Genomic DNA, 20,538 nt, shown 5'->3' with positions numbered 1-20,538 from the left:
AATTTAAATGCAGTGCAGAGCTACATGGTTTAAATTAATAATTTAGTATTTGAAAGGAAACCTAAAAATAACGTTTCAAATTTACAGCCTTTTTTCTAATTAAAATCATTTAATAAAACTTAAATAGACATAAATATTTAACACTTACCACACACAGCCTTTTTACATATTTGATAGTACAGATTAGAATAAGAAGTCAATTCGAAATAAATGTAAGATAGAGATTATTTTTGTTGAGATTTCAATATTCTTTTTACTGGTTTGTTCCATATTTAATATGAATGCTATGATTGATGAACTGTGTCTGGTGTTGCGGCATTTGAAGATGATGAGGATGTTTTAGATGGTTTACGTTTGCCAAGGGATGATTCTCCTTGTATGTGAGTTTGAGGGGATGTTGTTGATGATGTTTTTTTAGGCAATGGAAATTCTTTTGGATTGAAATCGACCAAGGCAAGTTGTTTCTCAGGTGATGTATCAGGTAACTTGTAAATTTTTTGCAAACGTTGTTCTACAATCTGTAAGTGTCGCAATATGTAGTCCTCGGTTGGTGCTAAATAATAAGCAAAGCGTAAACACAGCTGAGCTCTGGCCAAATGTTTGCGTTCTACATATACCACGCATAAATTGTGTAGTCCTTGTATATTGTGAGGTTCGTATTTGAGTATTGAGCGATAACAGGCTTCGGCTGCATCCAAGTCTTTCATATGATTGATGTAAATGTCACCCAGTAGTATGAGTCCCTTGATATGATCGGGATGATGGCGTATCAGCTGATTGAGAAACGGCACTGCATCTAGTGGACGATTAGCATCAGCCAAGAGCAGGGCTAAATTAAAGAGGGCGCTTCGAAAATCTGCTTTTATATGAATGGCACGTTTGAAATTTTGTTCTGCCGACTCAAAATCAGATTCATCCATGGCCAGCATGCCCAGATTGAAAAATACCTTTTCATTGTCACCACTCTTGGCCAAGACTTTGTGCAGACGTTCCCGCGATAATTGACGATCTTCCTGGCCACCCATTTCTTGCAATAATATGGCTGAATTCAATAAAGCCTGCTCATGTTCTGGATATAAATCCAATGCTTTATTAAAGTACACATTTGCTTGGGCACTTTTGCCCTGTTCCAGGAATACAACGCCCAAATTGTAATAAATATCGGCATTTTCACTGTCATAAAGCAAAGCCTTCTCGTACACTTCTTGAGCCTGGGCAGTGCGATTTAATTTCATTAGTATGTCTCCCCGATTTATATAAGCCTGCACATAGTCGGCCCTCATGCTAATAGCCTGGCGGTACAAAAAGTCGGCTTCCTCCAAACGTGTCTGATTACGAGCTATCAAGTTAGCCAAATTAATAAAAACATTTAGATGGTTGGGTGCAATACGCGCCTGATAACTTTCACCAGGCTTTATGCGAGGGAACAAAGATTTCGCTTTTAAATAGGCTTTTTCCGCTTCAGCATACATTTTTAGATTATTATAAGTTCTGCCCACATTAATATGGGCTCCTATATCATCGGCTTGTATATACACCGCCTGTTGGAAGTAGGCTAAGGCCTCCTCAAAGCGATTTTCATTTTCCAAAGCATGTCCCACATTATTAAACAGCTTAGCATTGCGATCATTCACATGCACACCGCTCATAAACAGTGTGTACTCATTCTTCCAATCATTATTTCGTTTATAACTTTTAATCGAGTGTGCCAGCAGCAAAAGCATTAATGTAGCATTTAATAAATATTTCACTTTTTTGCCACTTCCATTCCTAATTTGCTCATAGCCATATGCAATGAGTAGACAAAATCCCATAGACGGCATATACAATATACGTTCGGCCACTACGAAACCCACTGGAAAGAAGAGATTTGAAGCCGGCAAAAATGGCAATACAATCCAAGCTAGACACATGATTAGCATACGTGAATGTTGAAGACTTTGGCTGATGCATGCTTTAACAATTAAAGCGGCTAATATGCCAAATGTTATCAATGTTGCTACGTTGCGTATGTCCATGAAACCTTCAATTACGGGAACAGTGCCTGGTAAACGAAATGCAAAATAAATTGTTTAATAATTAGTAATTTAAACACTTTTCCTAGTACTTATTCTTAAATAGTGCTTAAAGATTTTGTGTATTTAAAATTCATTTACAAAGTTCTCTTTAAAACCACATGTTTAACCTAAAGTCCTTTGACATAATGGCTGGCATTCATATTGTAATTACTTTGCACATACGCAAATTGCTTTTTTTTCGAACAAACTTGCAAGTTTAGGTAGATAAAAGAAAACTTTATTTTCGCAAACTGAAATCCTTTCACCTTTATCGAGAGAATGTTATCGTTGTTCACGAACATACATACAGTGTCGATAAAAAAACCCATTGGATAAAAATTTCTTCTATATAGTATATTATAGGGAAAACAAATTTAATTGTTTTTTAAACAAAAAATACATGATATGAAAAGTTAAAACACTGATGAACACAATAGTAATAAGAGAATTATTGAAGGATAGTGTGAAAATGAATATAATATAGATGTAAAATGTAATATATATTAAGATGAGGGAAAGATTGGTATATGAAAAAGAAAGAGGAGCTAGCAAACAAAACAGAAAGGCCCACTCATCGTTCATACAACCATATTATACCTCTCGTGAACCTTATAAGCCTATGCAACGACAATGTTCTATTGTCTTTACTCCCCCCGACATCCTCACACATCCCACAAAAATTGGGAGTAATATTTTCGCATATACATACTAATTCTGGTACTTATCGAGCAATAACCTGTCTGAAAGACGCTATGGCACACATCTGTCCGCTATCCAAGCCTCCCAACCAGACAGTAGAACCATACGATATTATGGGTCGAACGACCGATGTCTCACAAGCCCCAATTCTTTCCTATAGAATCCTGCAATCATAGTTGGCATTGAGACCCTTTTTGAGTCTTTGCTGAGTATTCCTTTTTCAATATAATTTCTATCAAAAAAAAATACCTAGTTACTTTGCCCCAGTCGTCAGTTTTAGCTCAACACCTCCTAAGCTAGGCATACTAAAATTCGACACCTTATCCCTACGTGTGAAAAGTACTAACTCTGCTTTCGCCAAGTTCACACCAAATTCAAAGCCAGCCCATGAAGACAGTTCCACTAACGCTGCCTGCATAATATCACTGATGTACTAACGTATGCGGAATGAAATTGCAACAAAAATTTGACACTGGCCAAAAGTAAAAGTATATGAGCTATTTGTGTTTTATGACTTAATACTTTAAAACCCCATTTGAAAATCTGGCTTTTAGTTATCTCAAAATGTTAACAAAAAAAGAACTACCTTGAAAAAACATTTGTAATTTTTTCCATATTTTATCAATTATCATTGGGAACAATTTGTTATATTTTACATCAAGTGGCAGAGAAAGGCAGAGAAGTGGACTTTTTTAGGAAGTAAATAAACCTATTATTGATAAGATATGCAAAGTAGAACATAATCTTTTTTCTAAAAAAATATATATGGATCTCAATCAATCATGTAAATTAGTAGTTTTGACTTTTTGAATTTGATTTGACCATCAATTCTAATAAATATATTATGAAATGTGTACACAAAATTAATCATTTCATAAAAAGAAACATCAGAGATTATTTTTTTAAAAAGAAAGTTCTTCTTAACTGGCCCATCATCCAACTATCACGCCCAGATGATTATGGCGTTTCCAACACCCTTGAAATTCCAGACTTTTTAAAGTGAAAAAATTTCCATATTTTTTTAAATTAAAAATAATTTGAGAGTTTTTGGACGTTTTTAAATAGAAGGGTGCTTGTAGATTATTCAAAATAAAAATCTAGAAAAATAAGACCATGAAACTCAAATAGGAGCTCAGAAAAGTGCAAATATCGGTATTTTCAACACCTGTATATAAATTTATTCATAACTGTCACAAAAGTACACGAGTATAATAAATTTTTTGCTTACATTAAATCAATGCAATGGGCTATTTTATAAAGGTTTTATAAATTATTTGTTTTAACGTTGGAAACAAATATAGCGTTTTCTGTTTTGTTGCAATTTCATTCCGCATATGTTATGTGTTCAAAAGGGAAAATTGCGGCAAAAATTATTTCCAAGAGATCTAACATCATAAAACTTTTTGTAGAGACTTCTGTTGCTAAAATAAGCATTTTCAAAAAATTTCAAATACTTTTTGTTACATTTTTTAATAATATCATAAGAGATATTGAAATTAAAATTCATTTTTAATAATCTTTACTTTCTTTCTAAAATCTTTACTTTCTTTGGATTAGAAAAAAAGTTATACGCGAATTTTGTTCAATATGTTTTGACCGATACTGTAAGTAATTTTAAGATATTTTCTGCAATCAGGCAAAACTTAATGTGCAGACAAAAATGTGTAATGATCTTATATGGTCAAAAACAATTTTATTTTAAAATCTACATACAAATTTGTGTTGTGCCTCCAGAACATACCTCCTTGGGGCCAAATAATTTTCCAAAAGCTTCAATAAATCATCGCACTTCAGTTCTTAGGCTATTTATTTGTGGAGTCGCTAATGCTGTCACCCTATCAAAATTCTTAGCGTCAATCGGATTGAAGAGGAGCATCGTACAATATTCCTTATTGCAATCAGGCTTGCCTTCCTTGTACGGATTCAAAGCTTCAAATTTAGAAACCAAATAAGTGTGGAAGAAGCACAAACAGTAAACTTTGTTAGATATTTCTTGTTGCGCTTTCATGAACATTCCAAATAATTATGAAGCCATTTTGTTTTTTCCATTGCCATCAATGTTCTTCAGGTTTGTAGAATTTGTGAACCGCTGTATATAATTTCGGAACGTTTCCTTGTGTGGATCAAAAGCTTCGATGTTAGAAACCAAATTTGTGTGGAAGAAGCACAGAAGAACAGTCAACATAGTTAGATATTTCCTGTTGCGCTTTCATGAACATTCCATTTAGTTTTTTCCATAAACTTTGATTTAACAAAGGAGAACAAAATATTAATTACTCAAAAATGTTATATTTGAATAATTTTACGCTCTTCGTCAACAATTATTTAGTGATGATTTATTTGGTGGCCGAAGTGTGAATATATAATGCATGGCATCTTTTCAATATTAAATGTTTATTATCATATGTTCCAAGATTTATTTGATACAATTGGTTTATTTATACTTTGTGGAATGAACTTAACTTGTTGGTGGCAAAAGAACGACTAGACAAAAGAAAAGTACCAAAGCCGCTTTATGGTGGTTGAGTTGCCATATTGATATTACAACTGCGCATATGACTACAACAGAAAACAAAAAACTTGGCATGAAGCTAAAATACTCTAGCTTTCGCTGGTTACCCAGATGATGTAATTTTGACACAAGATCGTGATTTTAAAAAATTCCAAAGAAAATTAGAAACATAAACATTTAATTCTGCTGACATTTTGTTATTGTGCGCACAAAACGATGTGTCGCCAAGATGTGAACAATTAAAATAAAGCCTTTACGATGAAGCATGAAGTAAAAAAAAAACAATTTAAAACAGGGAAAGGCAACCTATACTATTGCATTTTACGATTGTATTAGTTATACACTCTCTCCGCTCTCACCACGAATCGGTGTTGCCAGTAAACTTTCGACTCTTTTCCCCAATTAAAAATGTAAAATCTCATATTGTTCATCATACATCTTTAAAAGTTGGGACATTTTTATTTTTCACTGGCAACGCTGATTCTTAAATTGTGCGATACAAAAACGACACACAACCTGCTTGTTTGAGTTCTCAAGCTAGACTGATTAAAAGTTGTTTATTTCTCTACAATGCGTGTGCACACGTACGTAAGAGAAGAGTAAATGAAAAACGCGGCGCCCATGTTTTGCCTTTCCCTGATTTAAAACCAATTTCAACATATTTCAACCGAATTGTGAGTAACGTCCAGCAATGCGAGCGAGTATACAGAGAGCACCAAGGCGAATTTATAGAAGGTGACGACAGAACTACAACAAATACAACATATACAAAAACAACAGGTACTTTGTTTTTGTAAAAAGATAAGTGAACTGTCAAAGTTGCCTGTGGTTGTTTTTGCTTTTGGGTTTGTTGTATTTTTCGCCACAACAAACACAAGTGAATTGACAGTTCACTTGTCTAAACAACTGAATAAAAAAAATAATCAGCTGTTCTTCTGTCGTCACCTTCTATAGATTCGCCTTGGAGAGCACCATGATAAATAAGAAATGAGAGAAATCATTGGTAAAGGAAGAGTACAAGAAAATCCGCGGGAAAAATGTATTCTAAAGCAGTGATGTTCAAAAATAAAAATGAAGATGTATTGGTGAGAGAGCTACCCAGCAAACATAATGTCAAACATTTAAAATAAGAACAAAATAATGAAAGTTTAGATTTAGAATTTTTGTCACATATAACCAATTTATTTAATGAATGTAATTTAAATTTTAAGGAAAAGAAAAAATATGCATTATACGGCCTAAATTCTATTTAATTTTGTATTTATTTTTGACTTTGTTATTTTGTGTTCAATTGCAATTGAAACGCTTGTGTTTGCTATGCTTCGTCCAAAAACAACCAACAACAATGCTTAGTAAATGTCTGAAAAAAATGACGATAGTCCGTCGCATGTGTTTTCATCGAGAGCTAAACGATGAATGAACAAAAGTCAAAAGAGCGTAACAAATGTGTGTAAATTTTTCAAACAATTGTTGTATGGCGTGAACCAAGGCGAATCTATAGAAGGTGACGACAGAAGAACAGCTGATTATTTTTTTTATTCAGTTGTTTAGACCAGTGTAGCCAGATGTGGGGATTTGTCCCCAATTTGGGGATTTCAAGATTTTTTTGGGGACAGAATTTCGTGGGGAGGGATTTGGGGATTTTAACAAAATTTGGGGATTTACATCCATTTTTGGGGATTTTACATTTTTAGACATTAGCGGTATTCACAATGTAGAGTACTTGGCCTAGTAATAAAGCAGAAGAGCTATTTATTGAAAAACATTTCAATTTCTAATCTATTTGGTTTTATATTTTGTTTAAATAATCATATTTTATTTCTTTCATTTCTTCAGAATTTGATGAAAAACATAAAAAACACAAAGATTTTTCGTTTTCAGGACACTACTTCGATAATAAAAAAATTAAAAAAGGATTTCATCAAAAGTTCACAGATATTAAATAGTTTTAAATTCTTGCTAAACACAGAAAGCTGAATCATTCTCTAGGAGCCAATTTTTGACTTCGTATTTAAATTCACTGTGCGAAAGTGAAAAAATGTCAAACAATTTCAAAAACATCCGCAAATTCAGAATTTATTCAAAAAAAAAAGTTTTCAATGATGTTCTTCAACTTATCGTCGACCTGTAACTTAAGCTGGCCACACACGGTTGATTTGTGATTATGATTTGGTCGTGTTCGACATTTTGTTACTTGTTAATGGGGATGTGCGCGATACTTTTTTCTGGAATAAAAAATCGAATATTATAAAGCTCTTGATTTCTCAAGGAGTTATAAAAACTAATTCATACAAAAATCGGATAAACATCAAGAATTCTTTGGCAGGTTTCAAAGTAAAATGACATCTTCCAAACAATTTGTTCCAAAATCGATGAATCAACATTTTGAAAACTGACAATGAGGTAAATAGATGTAAAAATGATTGTCGTATGTTATTATGCCAGATTGCAACTTTAGTTTGTTTAACTCAACATAGTAAAATTTAGTATTAACAATATAATTTAATTTTTTTTATGGTGACAAAATTGGGGATTTCAATTTTGAAATGGGGATTTTTTGGGGACATCGACTTTCAGATTGGGGACATAAGGTAAACTTTGTCTGGCAACACTGGTTTAGACAAGTGAACTGTCAATTCACTTGTGTTTGTTGTGGCGAAAAATACAACAAACCCAAAAGCAAAAACAACCACAGGCAACTTTGACAGTTCACTTATCTTTTTACAAAAACAAAGTACATGTTGTTTTTGTATATGTTGTATTTGTTGTAGTTCTGTCGTCACCTTCTATAGATTCGCCTTGGCGTGAACCAAGGCGAATTTATACAAGGTGGAGTCAGTCAATCAGCTGATTACTCTTTTTTCGGTTGTTTGGTTCTAACATCTGTCAAAGCATGTTTTTATACTTCAATATCAATATATTCAAAGCTAATTAACAAAATATTTATATTTTGCATAAATAAGTAAAGCCCTCACTATTCAATTATCTACACTATATTTAGTTTTAATACATATTTGTTTAATTTTTAATTTCTGTTTTTTGACATTTGTTAAGACCATTTGTTGTTTTTGTAGAACTACCACCACCTTGTATAAATTCGCCTTGGCGTGAACATTACTGTTCTAAAGCAGCGAGCTGCAGTGAGCTCTCAAATGAGCTCTCTTGTTTTTTTTTTCACATGTACGCAAGCACACACATTGTATAAAAACAGTCAGTCTCGCATGAGCAGTGATAGAAGCAGGTTGTGTTACGCTTTTATGTTTGTATATTTCATTATTTCAGCTATTTGTTTTTGTTTTTGCCAGAGAATAATTCTCAATTCATACAACTACAATATCTAAAAACTGTAGTGGTGTGAGTTTGCATTTCGCTGTTCTAAAGCTCACACACACTTTTAAAATTTTTTAAAATTATCACATTTCAATATTTATTTTATTTTGATAAGTTTTTTAAACAGTTATTAACAATGGCTAACCAAAATTATAAACGATTTTAAAGCTGGATTTATGATCAAATTCAATTAATAAATGAACTGTTTCAAAAATGCTAAAAAAAATATTCGTGAGACAGGAACTGTAAAAACTTAAAATTTCCAAGACAAGATTATTTAATAGAAAGAGAGTTTAAGAAGTTCCCAAAAATTAATCCCCAGGAGGTTTTGAATAATCTAAAATTTAAATTAGTTATTGTGATGTTAGCCGCAGGTCAAATGAGGCTGGTATTGATTGCTATCGCCCGGCGAAAAAAAAGTCTCAGAAATGAAACCTTAACACACGATTTTCATTAAAACTTTTAATAATTTTAATAATAACAAGTATTATTTGTTTTTTTTCTCAATTTACCTTTGTAAAACATGTCAGTTATTATGTTCATTTGTGGTTAATCTGATTAAAATGAGTTAGGAGAAAAAAGTGCGTACTAAAATTATTAAATATTTTAAACCAAACCCAACTTGGTCCTACAAAAAGTTAGACAAACAATCAAAGGTCTATCTTCAAACTAATTCCAATGCTATTGAAAAAAACCTGAATCAAGTAGAAGGAATGCTCCACATTATGTTTCTGAAGCCAATAAATAGAAAGCATTTTCAGAAGAGCTCCCAACACATCTGGTAGGGAAGCAGTCCGGTTAGCTCAGTACTCGGAAATTTGGTACGAAAAGTTAAAGCCAATACATGTTTAAAAACATACAAGGATCAACAAGTTCATGACAGGAACTCTGCTAAAAATTTAGAGACCAAAGACAGAGCAAGGAAATTGAATGAATGACGAAACGTACGTATGGACATTTTTTCGCTGCTTCCGATTCAATATTTGTATGTTGCTGATGCTCGAGGGAATGTTGTAGAAAAGATTATGACCCAAAAGCAGCAATATGCAGTTGCGGCAAAAGAAGCCAAACATTTGTTACAAAGGGCTCTATAAATACCGAAATTTACATCAAGGAATGTTTACAAAAGAGGATGCTTCCATTCATAAGACTTCTTAATGAGTCGACTTATTTTTGGCTTGATTTGGCATCCTGTCACTATGGTAAGCAAGATCTTGAGTGGTACGAGAACAATAATGTGGTATTTGTACCAAGAGAGGCAATCCACTAAACTGCATGTAGCTAAGGCCAGTGGAGAGATATTGGGGTCTTGTTAAAAGAGGTATTTTCAAAAGTGTGGTAGATTTTAAAGGTTCATAAGTTCATCACTATTGATTAGAACTATAAAAATAATATTTTTTGTAAATTGTAATAAAAATTTCAATCAAATAAAAAAAATCAAAACTGTAAGTTTAATGGTTTCATTTTTATTAACATATCGCACTCGTTCAACAATACTGTATTAACTCAAAAACTTTTAAGTGTTTAGGAGAGACAAAAAACTGTTTGTGGAATACATTTATTAAATTCCATTTGAAATTATATTTACATTGTTTTTCATTAAATTTTCATTCATTTCATTTATTTTTATTTAATCGAGCCCAAATGGTCCATATATGATTAATATAAATCTCAATTCAATTGGAAGTGAGTTCCATAATCTGCTCGTCCTTATTAAAAATTATCTCTCAAATGTCGAATTAGATATCCTGCAATTATTGCTAAATAAATCTTATATTTTTTGAGTTAATACAATTTTTCTGAAATTTTCGATATGTTTTTATAGTGGCATTTCTAAATTTATCATTTGCGAACCCACAAAGTATATATATTCTGGATCGTTATAGATAGCGATGTCGATATAGCCATGTCCGTCTGTTCGTCTGTATGTTGATATGAACTTTCCGTAGCCCCCAAATAACTTACAAACATGATTGATACATCAATATTTCGGGAATTCAGCGGCTCAGTTGCACAAATATCTGAGATATAAGGAAAAAACCGTAACGACATCAATTTTTGGCCTATTTTTGATCTATATCTGGATACTAAGTCAGTTGCACAAATATCTGAGATATAAGGAAAAAACCGGAACGACCTCAATTTTTGGCCTATTTTTGATCTATATCTGGATACTAAGTCATTAATATAGACAATATGAATATCTAATGACAGATATTTCAAAGTCCATTGCATCAATGTCAAAATCGTCAAAATCAAAATCGGGAAAAATATTTTTTAACTCGATTTTTTTTAACCCAAAAAATTTTTTTTTTAAAAAAAAAAAAATTTTTAAAAAATGTTCACTAATAAATTTAAAATTTTTTTTTTTTAAAAAATTCAAAAAAAAATTGGAAAAAATAAACAATTTGGAAAAAATTTTAAATTTTGTTTACCGAAAAATATTTAACACATACAATTTCGTAATTTAATTTAACCTTAATTAAATTTTAAATTAATTTTTCTTTGCGTTTGTAATATACCGATCGACTCAGGAATTTAACAATGTTTAACAGAATTTTATTTAGTTACCAAACATTTAGTTACCGACATTCGCTTTATAATTAATCATAGCTCTCATATAAGGCGCATTTTCGGAAATCACTTTAACATGCACAAATATTTTTCCAGTATGTATTAACATCGAGATAAAATTTAACTCAAATAAGTTTTATATGCACATAAATTAAATTTTTTATCGGTGCATAATTTGCTCATATACTCGTTGTAGGGTATTATATGGTCGGGCTAGACCTACCATACTTTCTTACTGGTTTTAAATTTGTCTTTAAATACAATTTTAATATTCCACTTTTAATTATTATATATAATACTTTGTTACCACTTTTAAATACACAAAAACATTTGCACTTGCTTTCCATGACTTTAAATTTCTGTTTGTTTTTTTTATTTCATTTCACAACTGCAGTTTACTCACCCATAGTCCAATCGCAACATAAATCACAGGGAAATAAGAGTAGCCATGAATTTAAATAAATTAGGTAACTGTAGGTTAGTTGACGTGCCGGAGATTCAGCGGCAGAGGCTGGATTATCGAAACGTGTAAATACCGGCAACTGAGAGCCCATAACATAGACTCGACCTACTAACAGGCAGACAGTGATGAAAATCAAAAAGCCTAAACGTTTCAATAGAGTCGATGACCATTGTATGGGTGTTGTAAATCTACTACTAGCTGATGCTTTCACCGATATTAATCCCGCCGATGATGATGATGACGATGCACCCACGGCAGTCGAAATAGAACTGGCTTGTAATAGTTTTGTGATGTGTGCTTTATTTGTCGGTGATGGAGTTTGATTTGACGATGCTGGTCTTTCTTCGAAGAGATTCAGCAGTGTATGCCACAATTGCAAAGGATGTATAGTTTGCACCACGAACAGTTCGTACGCCACACAAATGCCAGCGATTGTAATGCCTTGTTCTTTGCACAGCATCGATGCTAATAAACACAAACTAAAGTTGATGCACAATTGAAACCATTGCGTTTTAAGCTTTTGGGATTTTTTTGCAGCACTTATGCTGCTGCTAACAGCCCGGGAGTATGCGAGAAATGCACCGAGAAAGAAGAGTGATGACAACAATTCAGCACGGCCAACAACTCCAGTCACAGCTTCTGTGTGTATGGGATGCACTGCAAATAGCAGAGTGCTGAAAAATGAACATTTTACAGCCAGAATTTCGCGTTGAGTGCATTGCAGGACCAGAAGGCGACTGACTCGTTTCCACAGCAGGCAGACTGCAAGATGCAGCATAACATTGATGAGATGATAACCATATGATTCTAATTCATGCAGCCAGTAATTAAAACGAAACGTGAGTACAGTCAGGGGACGATATGATTTGTGAGAGTGTTCTTTGCGCATCGGCGTTCCCCAAAAGTCATTGAGAAATATGTTTTTAAGCGGAGTCGTAGGTCTCAAATCCTTGTTATCTCGTATGGCGCTGATATCATCAAAGACCAGACCGCATTGTGTTGAATTGTAATAGGACAACAAACACAGACATGCGATGGAAAGTAATTGAAAGAGATTTGTTGAAGTAAACGAAGCAAAGGTGCTAGACGTGCCAGCAGAGGGAGAGGAGTTTTTCAACGTGTTTGAGGTTTTATAGTTGTTAGAGGTGTTGTTTGTCAAAGAGACAGGGGCTGAGGCAGTTGCAGATGCAGATGCAGAGGCGCTTGTAGTCGATGAGAATAAGGTGTTAATTTCACGACCTGTAGTAAAGGACGTTGCATTACTGCTGCTGCCGCCTGTGGCGCTGTTATTATTGCTATTGCCATTGCTACTGCTGCTGCTATTGGTTTGGCCATTGTTATTGTTTATACCATTTGTATGTATAACTGTAGCCATCATATTGTAGGATACAGATTTTTTCTGTATTTTTTTTTTAGTTTCGTAGTTTTTTATAGTTCCGTTTTTTGCAATGCTTTTTAGTTTTCGCAAATGTTTGTTACTTTTTCGTGTTTATGTCTTATTACTTTGCATTAATATTGAACTTTTGACATGATTACTTTTCTTTGCCACATACACATAAACGCCTTCCTGGTAGACTTTGCTTTACTGTTTTTGAATTCAATTTTATTTGGCCAAATTTCAAGTTTTCTTTTCGTTTGTTGTTATTGTATGATATTTAAAATTTTTAATTTATACAATTTTCTATATTGACCTTCAAATAAAGTTAAGTGTTTTCACTGTTTTTTTTACTAAGTTTAAGCGGTTCCTTTTTTTCTTCTTGAGTTTGTTTTGAGTTGCTTTCTAGAGATGCACTAGTTGTGGCTTGAGTTTGGAAGTGAAACCTTTTGCTTGATAAATTTTTAACAATAATTTAATGAGGCTTTAAGTTTGAGATCTTTTTTTTTTAAAAAAAAATTGAGTTGCTTGAGATTTACGTGTTGATTTTATCAGGTATTTTAAATACTTTTTTGTTTCGTATTTTTTTTTTATTTTATTAATAATGTTCTTTCATAAAGATGGAATGTTATTTTTTTTAGTTTTATCCTGAGAGATGTTTTAATTTTATATTTTCATTATTTATGTATGTTATATCAAGTCCTTTAGAAGGAGTTGTTTCAGGTTTTCAAAAGTTACAGGTTTTTATTCTTACAAATGTTCGTATATATCTGTTTCTAAAGCCTTTAGAGTTTTCATTATTATTTTCTTTTAATTGTTTATTGCATTATTTCATTAGCATTTCCTGTGTGTAGAGAGGCCATTCATTGTTTTATAAATGCATTTGTTGTAATAACAATTTCATTACAAAATTATTTCCATTGATGTTGTTGTATTTTTTAAATGTATTTTCCAATCTGGATATTTCTATGGAATCTAAAATGAAAAGAAAGAAAGTAATTTTTAAAATGTGGTAAGAGATTTGAAGGAAATGGCATTTAAAAAATATCCTTATTAATAATGTAATTTTTATTTCAGCAAAAGTTTAAAAAACTTAAATTGTATTCGAGTCCAATTTCATATATTATCCAATTTCAAACTTAAAATATTTAAATAAAAAATAAAAATTTTCATTAATTTTAATGTGTTTTCAATGTAGTTTCAGAATATAAGCATATAAGATATGTTCGAAAATTCGAACTTAAGTTCGAAAGCTGCCAAAATAACTCTATTACTTAAAAATTCTAAAAAAAAATATAATTTTAGTTTGATTATACCTTCTTCCCGCATTTTCGAATTTCAAACTTGAAAATTTCAGAAAAAAAATTTTCATTAATTTTAAATTAGTCTCAGAATATAGACTATTTAAGATAATTCGAACTTAAGTTCGAAAATTTTTCAAAACTTTCAATATAATCTCTATTACTTAAAAATTCTAAAAAATATAATTTTTGTTTTATAACTTTTTCCCACATTTTCGAATTTCCAACTTGAAAATTTCGCAAAAAAAATTAAAAAAAAAAATATTTAAAGTAAACTTTAAGGGTACCTTTTTTTATTGCTTAATGTTACCTTTAACTATAAAGGCCAGTTGTAATAATGGCCCAAAATGTTTTTAATGAAACTAAACAAATTGGAATACGGGTGGTATGAGTAATTTTTAATTACATTTTTTCGCTTACATATGAGAGATGAGTACGAAACCATGTTTTGGAAAAATGGTCTTTACGCCCTTATACCCATCCGTGGTTCAGATAATAAAGTAATTTTTTGATTCGAGAAAGTCTTTATTGAAGAACTTTGGAACTTTTACAACAACATTACAAAGTTGGTTGGATATTCGCTCGGAAACAACCTGAATCAATCTTAAGCTCAATAAAGATCAGTAGTAGTAACAAATGTTGACAACTGCAGCATTATTACAAAACTACAACTAATTATTATTAGAATTAGGGCGTGGCATTCCAAATATTTTTTATAAAATTTTAAATTTTTTTATATTAAAAATGTAATAATGATGGTCAAACATTTAAAAACCAATTTATAGTAATTTTTCCATTACAACTAAATATTTAGCACAATTTAAGTTACTACAAACCATTATCGTGTTCTACCATCAAGTATAAAAATAAAACTACATACTAATTTTAAATACAACAATGTGTAACGAGCAAAAAAAGGTCAAATGCCAGACATTAAAATTAAAACTATACATTTTGTAAAGTAACGAAGCCCTACAAATGAAATCAATAACTTTCTTCACACATCAAGTTTTATTTAGTTAGGTATGTATAGTGGTGAACCACACCAAATCATCTACATATACTATATAATAACACACAGAAAATGCAATGTAATAATTTTAAAATTTTTATTAGAATTTAAAAAGGAAAACACAATAAATAAAATTTAAAAACTTACTTATACTACAATTTTAGACCAGTCTATTTTTAACACTTTTGAGGAATATTATGAAATGCAACAAAGTAAATAGGGAAACAAACTCCAACTGAATTTTGCATTTAAAAAATATATGAAAACACTTACTGGCTGCTTGGTACTTCGAAAGCAGTAGTAGACATTGCAGTTAGTAAATGTTGTATAAATGTAATAACAACAACAACAACAGCAGCAGTACATACTCGCACAAATGACTGGATAGATGGATGGATGGCTGGTTGGTTGGGGTATGACACATGCCCGTACATATGTATGAATTCGCATGTACTTACATACATATGTATATGTAAGGAAGGGCAAAGGATTAAAATGGAAATGGTATTGTTATTGTTATATCTGTATACCATCAACCGGGAAAATGTGTGTAATATTACTAAAAAGAGGCCTGCTGCTTCATTCCATTCCTCATTCATGTGCATGCAACACACCAACACTAACTTCCCAGAACCACCAAATGAAAACAAACAAAATAAAGGAAGCAAAATAAAACAGAGAAATGAAAATGAAAAATAAATAAAAGGGAAACAAATTAAGAAATTACTGTACAGTTTTGATTTCCTAATGTATGGCTGACTACAAAATGCAAGTATATTTACTGCTGGAGCATGCCAAAGACTTCGAGGAGATGTGAATGAGAATCAGCACGAAAAATTGAAAAATAAATAAAAAGTATTACAAGCAAATACCAAGCAAAAAAAAATAAGGAAAAGGGAGTAGCCCTCCAAGGAGAATAAAGGTTATACATGCTCGCCGTATCGTACATGGTACATACAAATTGTAAATGGATATAAACAATTCTTGTAAAGTTGTATGCATTCACAATTGAGAGTTGTAATATTTACAACAAAGTTTTAAACAAAAATTTATAAATATGTGCAAAAATACAAAAATGTTAAGAATTGAAGTTGTGTTGTGGTCGTTAACCTCGACATTTACAACGCATACACAAACGTATCGGAAAAAAAAGAGTGCAAAAAGGAGTGCAGCAGCATTGTTATGGTGGATATGCAACATTGTTGCGCTCAATGTCATCGATTTTACTGTTTTGGTTACATCAACCACATGTTAGATCGACTACTCTGCGAGTATGATGAAAATGACATGATAATCCCATACATATGGCTGGGAAAAGTGCTGTACGAACAAGGAGTACGTACGTAGTACATGTACATAAAACTGCAACGTTGCAATAAAAACAAAACGCAAAAAGAGAGAGTGAAAAATGTTTAACATTGAGCAGCAACATTGTTTCAATTCTCATCATATTTCTTTTTACAGTTTTTGTTCTTTTTATTACTGTGCGGCATATACATATCTCTTGTAGGATATTAAATAGCTTTGGGTAGGGAGACGGAAGTCAAACAGTGTTACTGTATGCCACAATAACATTTGCCAGGAATTTGAAGTGCATGTTTTTTAAGCATAAATTGTAAATATGTATGTAGTTGTGGTGGAAAGTTATAATGAGATGGAATGGAGCAATAAGTATTAATTCAAGATTTTTCCTATTCACTTCTGGTTTTTAAATATTATCGCAAAAACAGATATTTTTCACATTAAAGAGATATTATATGCAATCGCTAAATTCCGGTCCGATTTGGATTATTTTGTGCTTTTAGACTCTTGGATCTTTTAGGACTGATTTCTTTACTCCTCTGAGAATGCTTTAATGCCCAAAAGCTAAAAATTGTAAAATGTCTTTTAAAAATGACGAATGAAACATACTCTTGTTCGAGAAATGGTGCTATACCGTTGCATCCAATAACTGATACTACGATTCCTGCTCCATAAGGATCAAAGGGTTTCAACTAATGTCCGGTTTAACCGAGTCTGTCTGATATTGAAAATGCCGATTTCGGTTTTTTTAGGATTTCAATTTTGATTCTCTTGCCTCAACGGTTTCGTTGCAATATCGTTTATCTGTTGCTTGGCTTTTACTGCTTCTACTATATCAAACTTTCGACGCTATGTATGGTTTGGGCGGCTTCTGGAATCCTTGTGGATTCCAGTCCATTGAGTATCTAGTGATCTAGTCGGATTGTCGCCATTCTCACCTTCTGATTTCACATTCAATTGATGTCTGTCTGGTTTATGCACAATCATTGCTGATAGCATTTGCCCAGAAAAGATTTAGGATTCGGCGGGGGCAACGTTTTATACAAACTTATATTTTTTTGAGATCACAATGAGCTGCACTCAATAATTTTCATCCGTAAAAGGCAACTGATGAACTGTTGAATATGTTCAGATTGGTGCGTATGGATATAAGTTGTGAATTCCACACGTGATTTAGCTTATCGAGCTTTATTTATGGGATTATCGATGTTTTCATTAGATTCTCCGTTCGTTGTTATTATGCTGTCCAAGTAACAGAACGACCGGTTGACCGATTTTCAGTTTCGGTCTCAACTATTTTGTTATATTATCGTTTGTCTTTTTCTTGACTTTTACTGTATTAAAAAAGGCCACCTACGGCCTTGTGGATTCCAGCCATATTCAAGTGATGTGTTCATTTGGCCAGAACAGTTTTTAAAATTCGACGGAAGCAACGTTTAATGAAAACTTAAATGGTTTTGAGATCACAGCGAACAGCATTCAATGATTTTCATCCGTAAAAGGAGCTTTATTTATGCGATTTTCGACGTTTTCATTAGAGCCTCCGTTCGTTATTATGATGCCCAAGTAACAGAACGACTGGACGTGTTATATTTGCTGTTGTGGTAGCGTGAAATTATTAGCATTTGTCGCATTGATTCCCACATGATGCCGCTACGTCTTTTATATACCTCAATTTTGACCGGATATCATTAAATTAAAGTGATAGCAGACATATGTCGTCCGCACCATGTGATGTCTCTTGGCATTGGTGTGACTTTTGGAATGTTTTTATCAATGACCTAATGAATAGTGGGCACATTGGATATTGATACCTTGCAGCGAAGAGCATTCCAAATAGCTCAATGAATTTATCGAACTTAAAATGCCAAGAGGTGACTGCTGAGTTAAAATCAACAAAATGTTTCAGGAAAATATAAAAATTAAAAATATAAGAAATTGGCAGCTCTGTCATATTCCTGATGAAGTTATTATTGTTTTTGTTTTTACATTACATTTTACTTCAACTTTCACTTGAATACATTTGTTATTTGCAGACTCTGTAAACATGTCAAATTAACATTGTTGCAAAAACCTTAAAAACATATCACAGGAACACGGCTCTTCCTCTCTATCTCTTTAAACATGCTCTTACACTGAGTTAATACATTGTAAAGGTTATGTTTTCTTCATCCTCCTCGCCAGAGCAAAGGGTAGAATGCGCATGTCAGTGATAAGAAACATTTTATGGAATTTACGTGCTGGTGTGACGTAGTTGTTGTTACCGGCAGGGAATAAACCCACTTTGTACAACAATGTTGTGACAATAATAACAACAACATACATAGTTGCCGAACAGTTGTTTTGTAAAATTACTTTGACCGAGATTTCCTGCTCTTCTCTGTACAAATCACATTATAATAAACCACCACTTATTCTCTCGTTGTAATACTCTTTTGTGTTTTGTGTATTTGGGGAAAACAAACTCCATCAACACAACTAAAACGATAACAACAAAAATGAAAAACCTTGCACAAAGTAAAGAAAATTCCTACATTGCTACTTTTTCCTAAATCTATAGGAATTACATACAATATACCAAACAAAAAAAACACACACTTCAATATTTGCAAATGAGTTGACATTTTTTTGGATATTTTTCATCAATAAACCCCTCCTCAAATTGCAAACACAAAAGTTGTATTCATTAAAATGTCATTTAAATCAAAAACTAAAATCCAATTAACTTTATTACAAAACTTGCTTCATTTTTTTTATTCCTTACAATTTAGAAAAAAAAATACTTTAAACAAATGGTGTCCAATATCAAATCCAGCAATGTGTATACATTTTATTTGCTGACTTATGAATTTTACATGCACACAATTCACATACTTTTCCATTTACTTGGTTACAAAGTAAAAATTACAATGTTGCAAAATATCGCAAAATTACATAGAACAATGTAATAAAATCTACTCACTTTTTCTTATAAATAATCTCCACACATTTTGAATTTGCTATTTTTCTATTGAAGAAATCTTTTCTTTTACTTTTTAACTAAATAATAAATACACTGTATTATATATTTGACCAAACACACCGAGCAGCTATTCCTCCAACTTTTTCTACGTTATTTCTTGTTTTGCCTTTTTACTTTGTAGCAATTTGTTTGTGTTGTAATGTGTACAGCGCGCGAGAAATGTCATTACTTTTTGGCATTTTTTTGCATTTCGTTTTAAGCTGTCATTTTCATGTTGGAAGAAAGATGAAAACAGAAAAAGCTTTTCTTCAAAGCTTAACAAAGGGTGAATTCATATAAGGTGAACTTAGTTCTACAACAACAATGTGCAACTCTTCTAAATGTTAATGTCAGCTGGTCATAGAGACGAAATTTTATTGTAGGCAAAATTATTCCCAAACTAAAAATTGTCTACCAACGATTAGACCAGTGATGTTCAAAAATAAAAATGAAGATATTTGGTGAGAGAGCTACCCAGCAAACATAATGTCAAACACTTAAAATAATAACAAAATGAAGAAATTTTAAATTTAGAATTTTTGTCAAATAAAACCAATTTATTAAATGAATATAATTTAAATTTTAAGGAAATGAAAGAATATACATTATACGGCCGAAATACTCTCAATTTTTTTATTTATTTTTAACTTTGTTTTTTTGTGTTCAATTGTAATTGAAACGCGTGTGTTTGCTATGCTTCATCCAAAAACCAACCAACAACAATGCTTATTGAATTTCTGAAAAAATGAGACATTTATTACGCTCTTTAAAAGAGCGTAACAAATGTGTTTAAATTTTTTAAACAATTGTTGTATGGGATGAACATCACTGGATTAGACTCAGCAAAAAACCAAATGACAAAATTTGTAATAACAAGAAAGATCGTGTAGCAGTGCCCTTATTTTTTTCAAC

General features: G+C 32.0%; 1 protein-coding gene across 1 annotated transcript; it reads right to left on the bottom strand.

Annotated features, from left to right (window-relative positions):
• Window positions 1–201: 201 nt before the first annotated feature.
• On the bottom strand, window positions 202–19,826 carry Tmtc3 (Transmembrane O-mannosyltransferase targeting cadherins 3). Its single transcript, XM_065511163.1, has 3 exons — window positions 19,588–19,826; window positions 11,576–13,985; window positions 202–2,044 (listed from the first exon to the last, which is right to left on the bottom strand). Exons 2-3 carry the CDS (start codon window positions 13,011–13,013, stop codon window positions 285–287), a joined length of 3,198 nt encoding a protein of 1,065 aa, XP_065367235.1. The 5' UTR covers window positions 13,014–13,985; window positions 19,588–19,826; the 3' UTR covers window positions 202–284.
• Between the last annotated feature and the right edge of the window lie 712 nt (window positions 19,827–20,538).

Source organism: Calliphora vicina, chromosome 5 (assembly GCF_958450345.1).
Source record: "Calliphora vicina chromosome 5, idCalVici1.1, whole genome shotgun sequence".
NCBI lineage: Eukaryota > Metazoa > Arthropoda > Insecta > Diptera > Calliphoridae > Calliphora > Calliphora vicina.
The sequence above is the reverse complement of the archived record's forward strand: the minus strand, read 5'-3'. Positions and strand labels throughout refer to the sequence as shown.

What these genes read in the sequence shown, in the direction of transcription:
- Tmtc3 (XM_065511163.1), bottom strand. Translation starts at nt 13,013, where the DNA reads ATGATGGCTACAGTTATACATACAAATGGTATAAACAATAACAATGGC. An exon ending in ATGTTGCGATTGGACTATGG is followed by an intron (nt 2,045 to 11,575) that starts GTGAGTAAACTG and finishes TTCGTTTACCAG; the next exon opens with GCACTGTTCCCGTAATTGAA.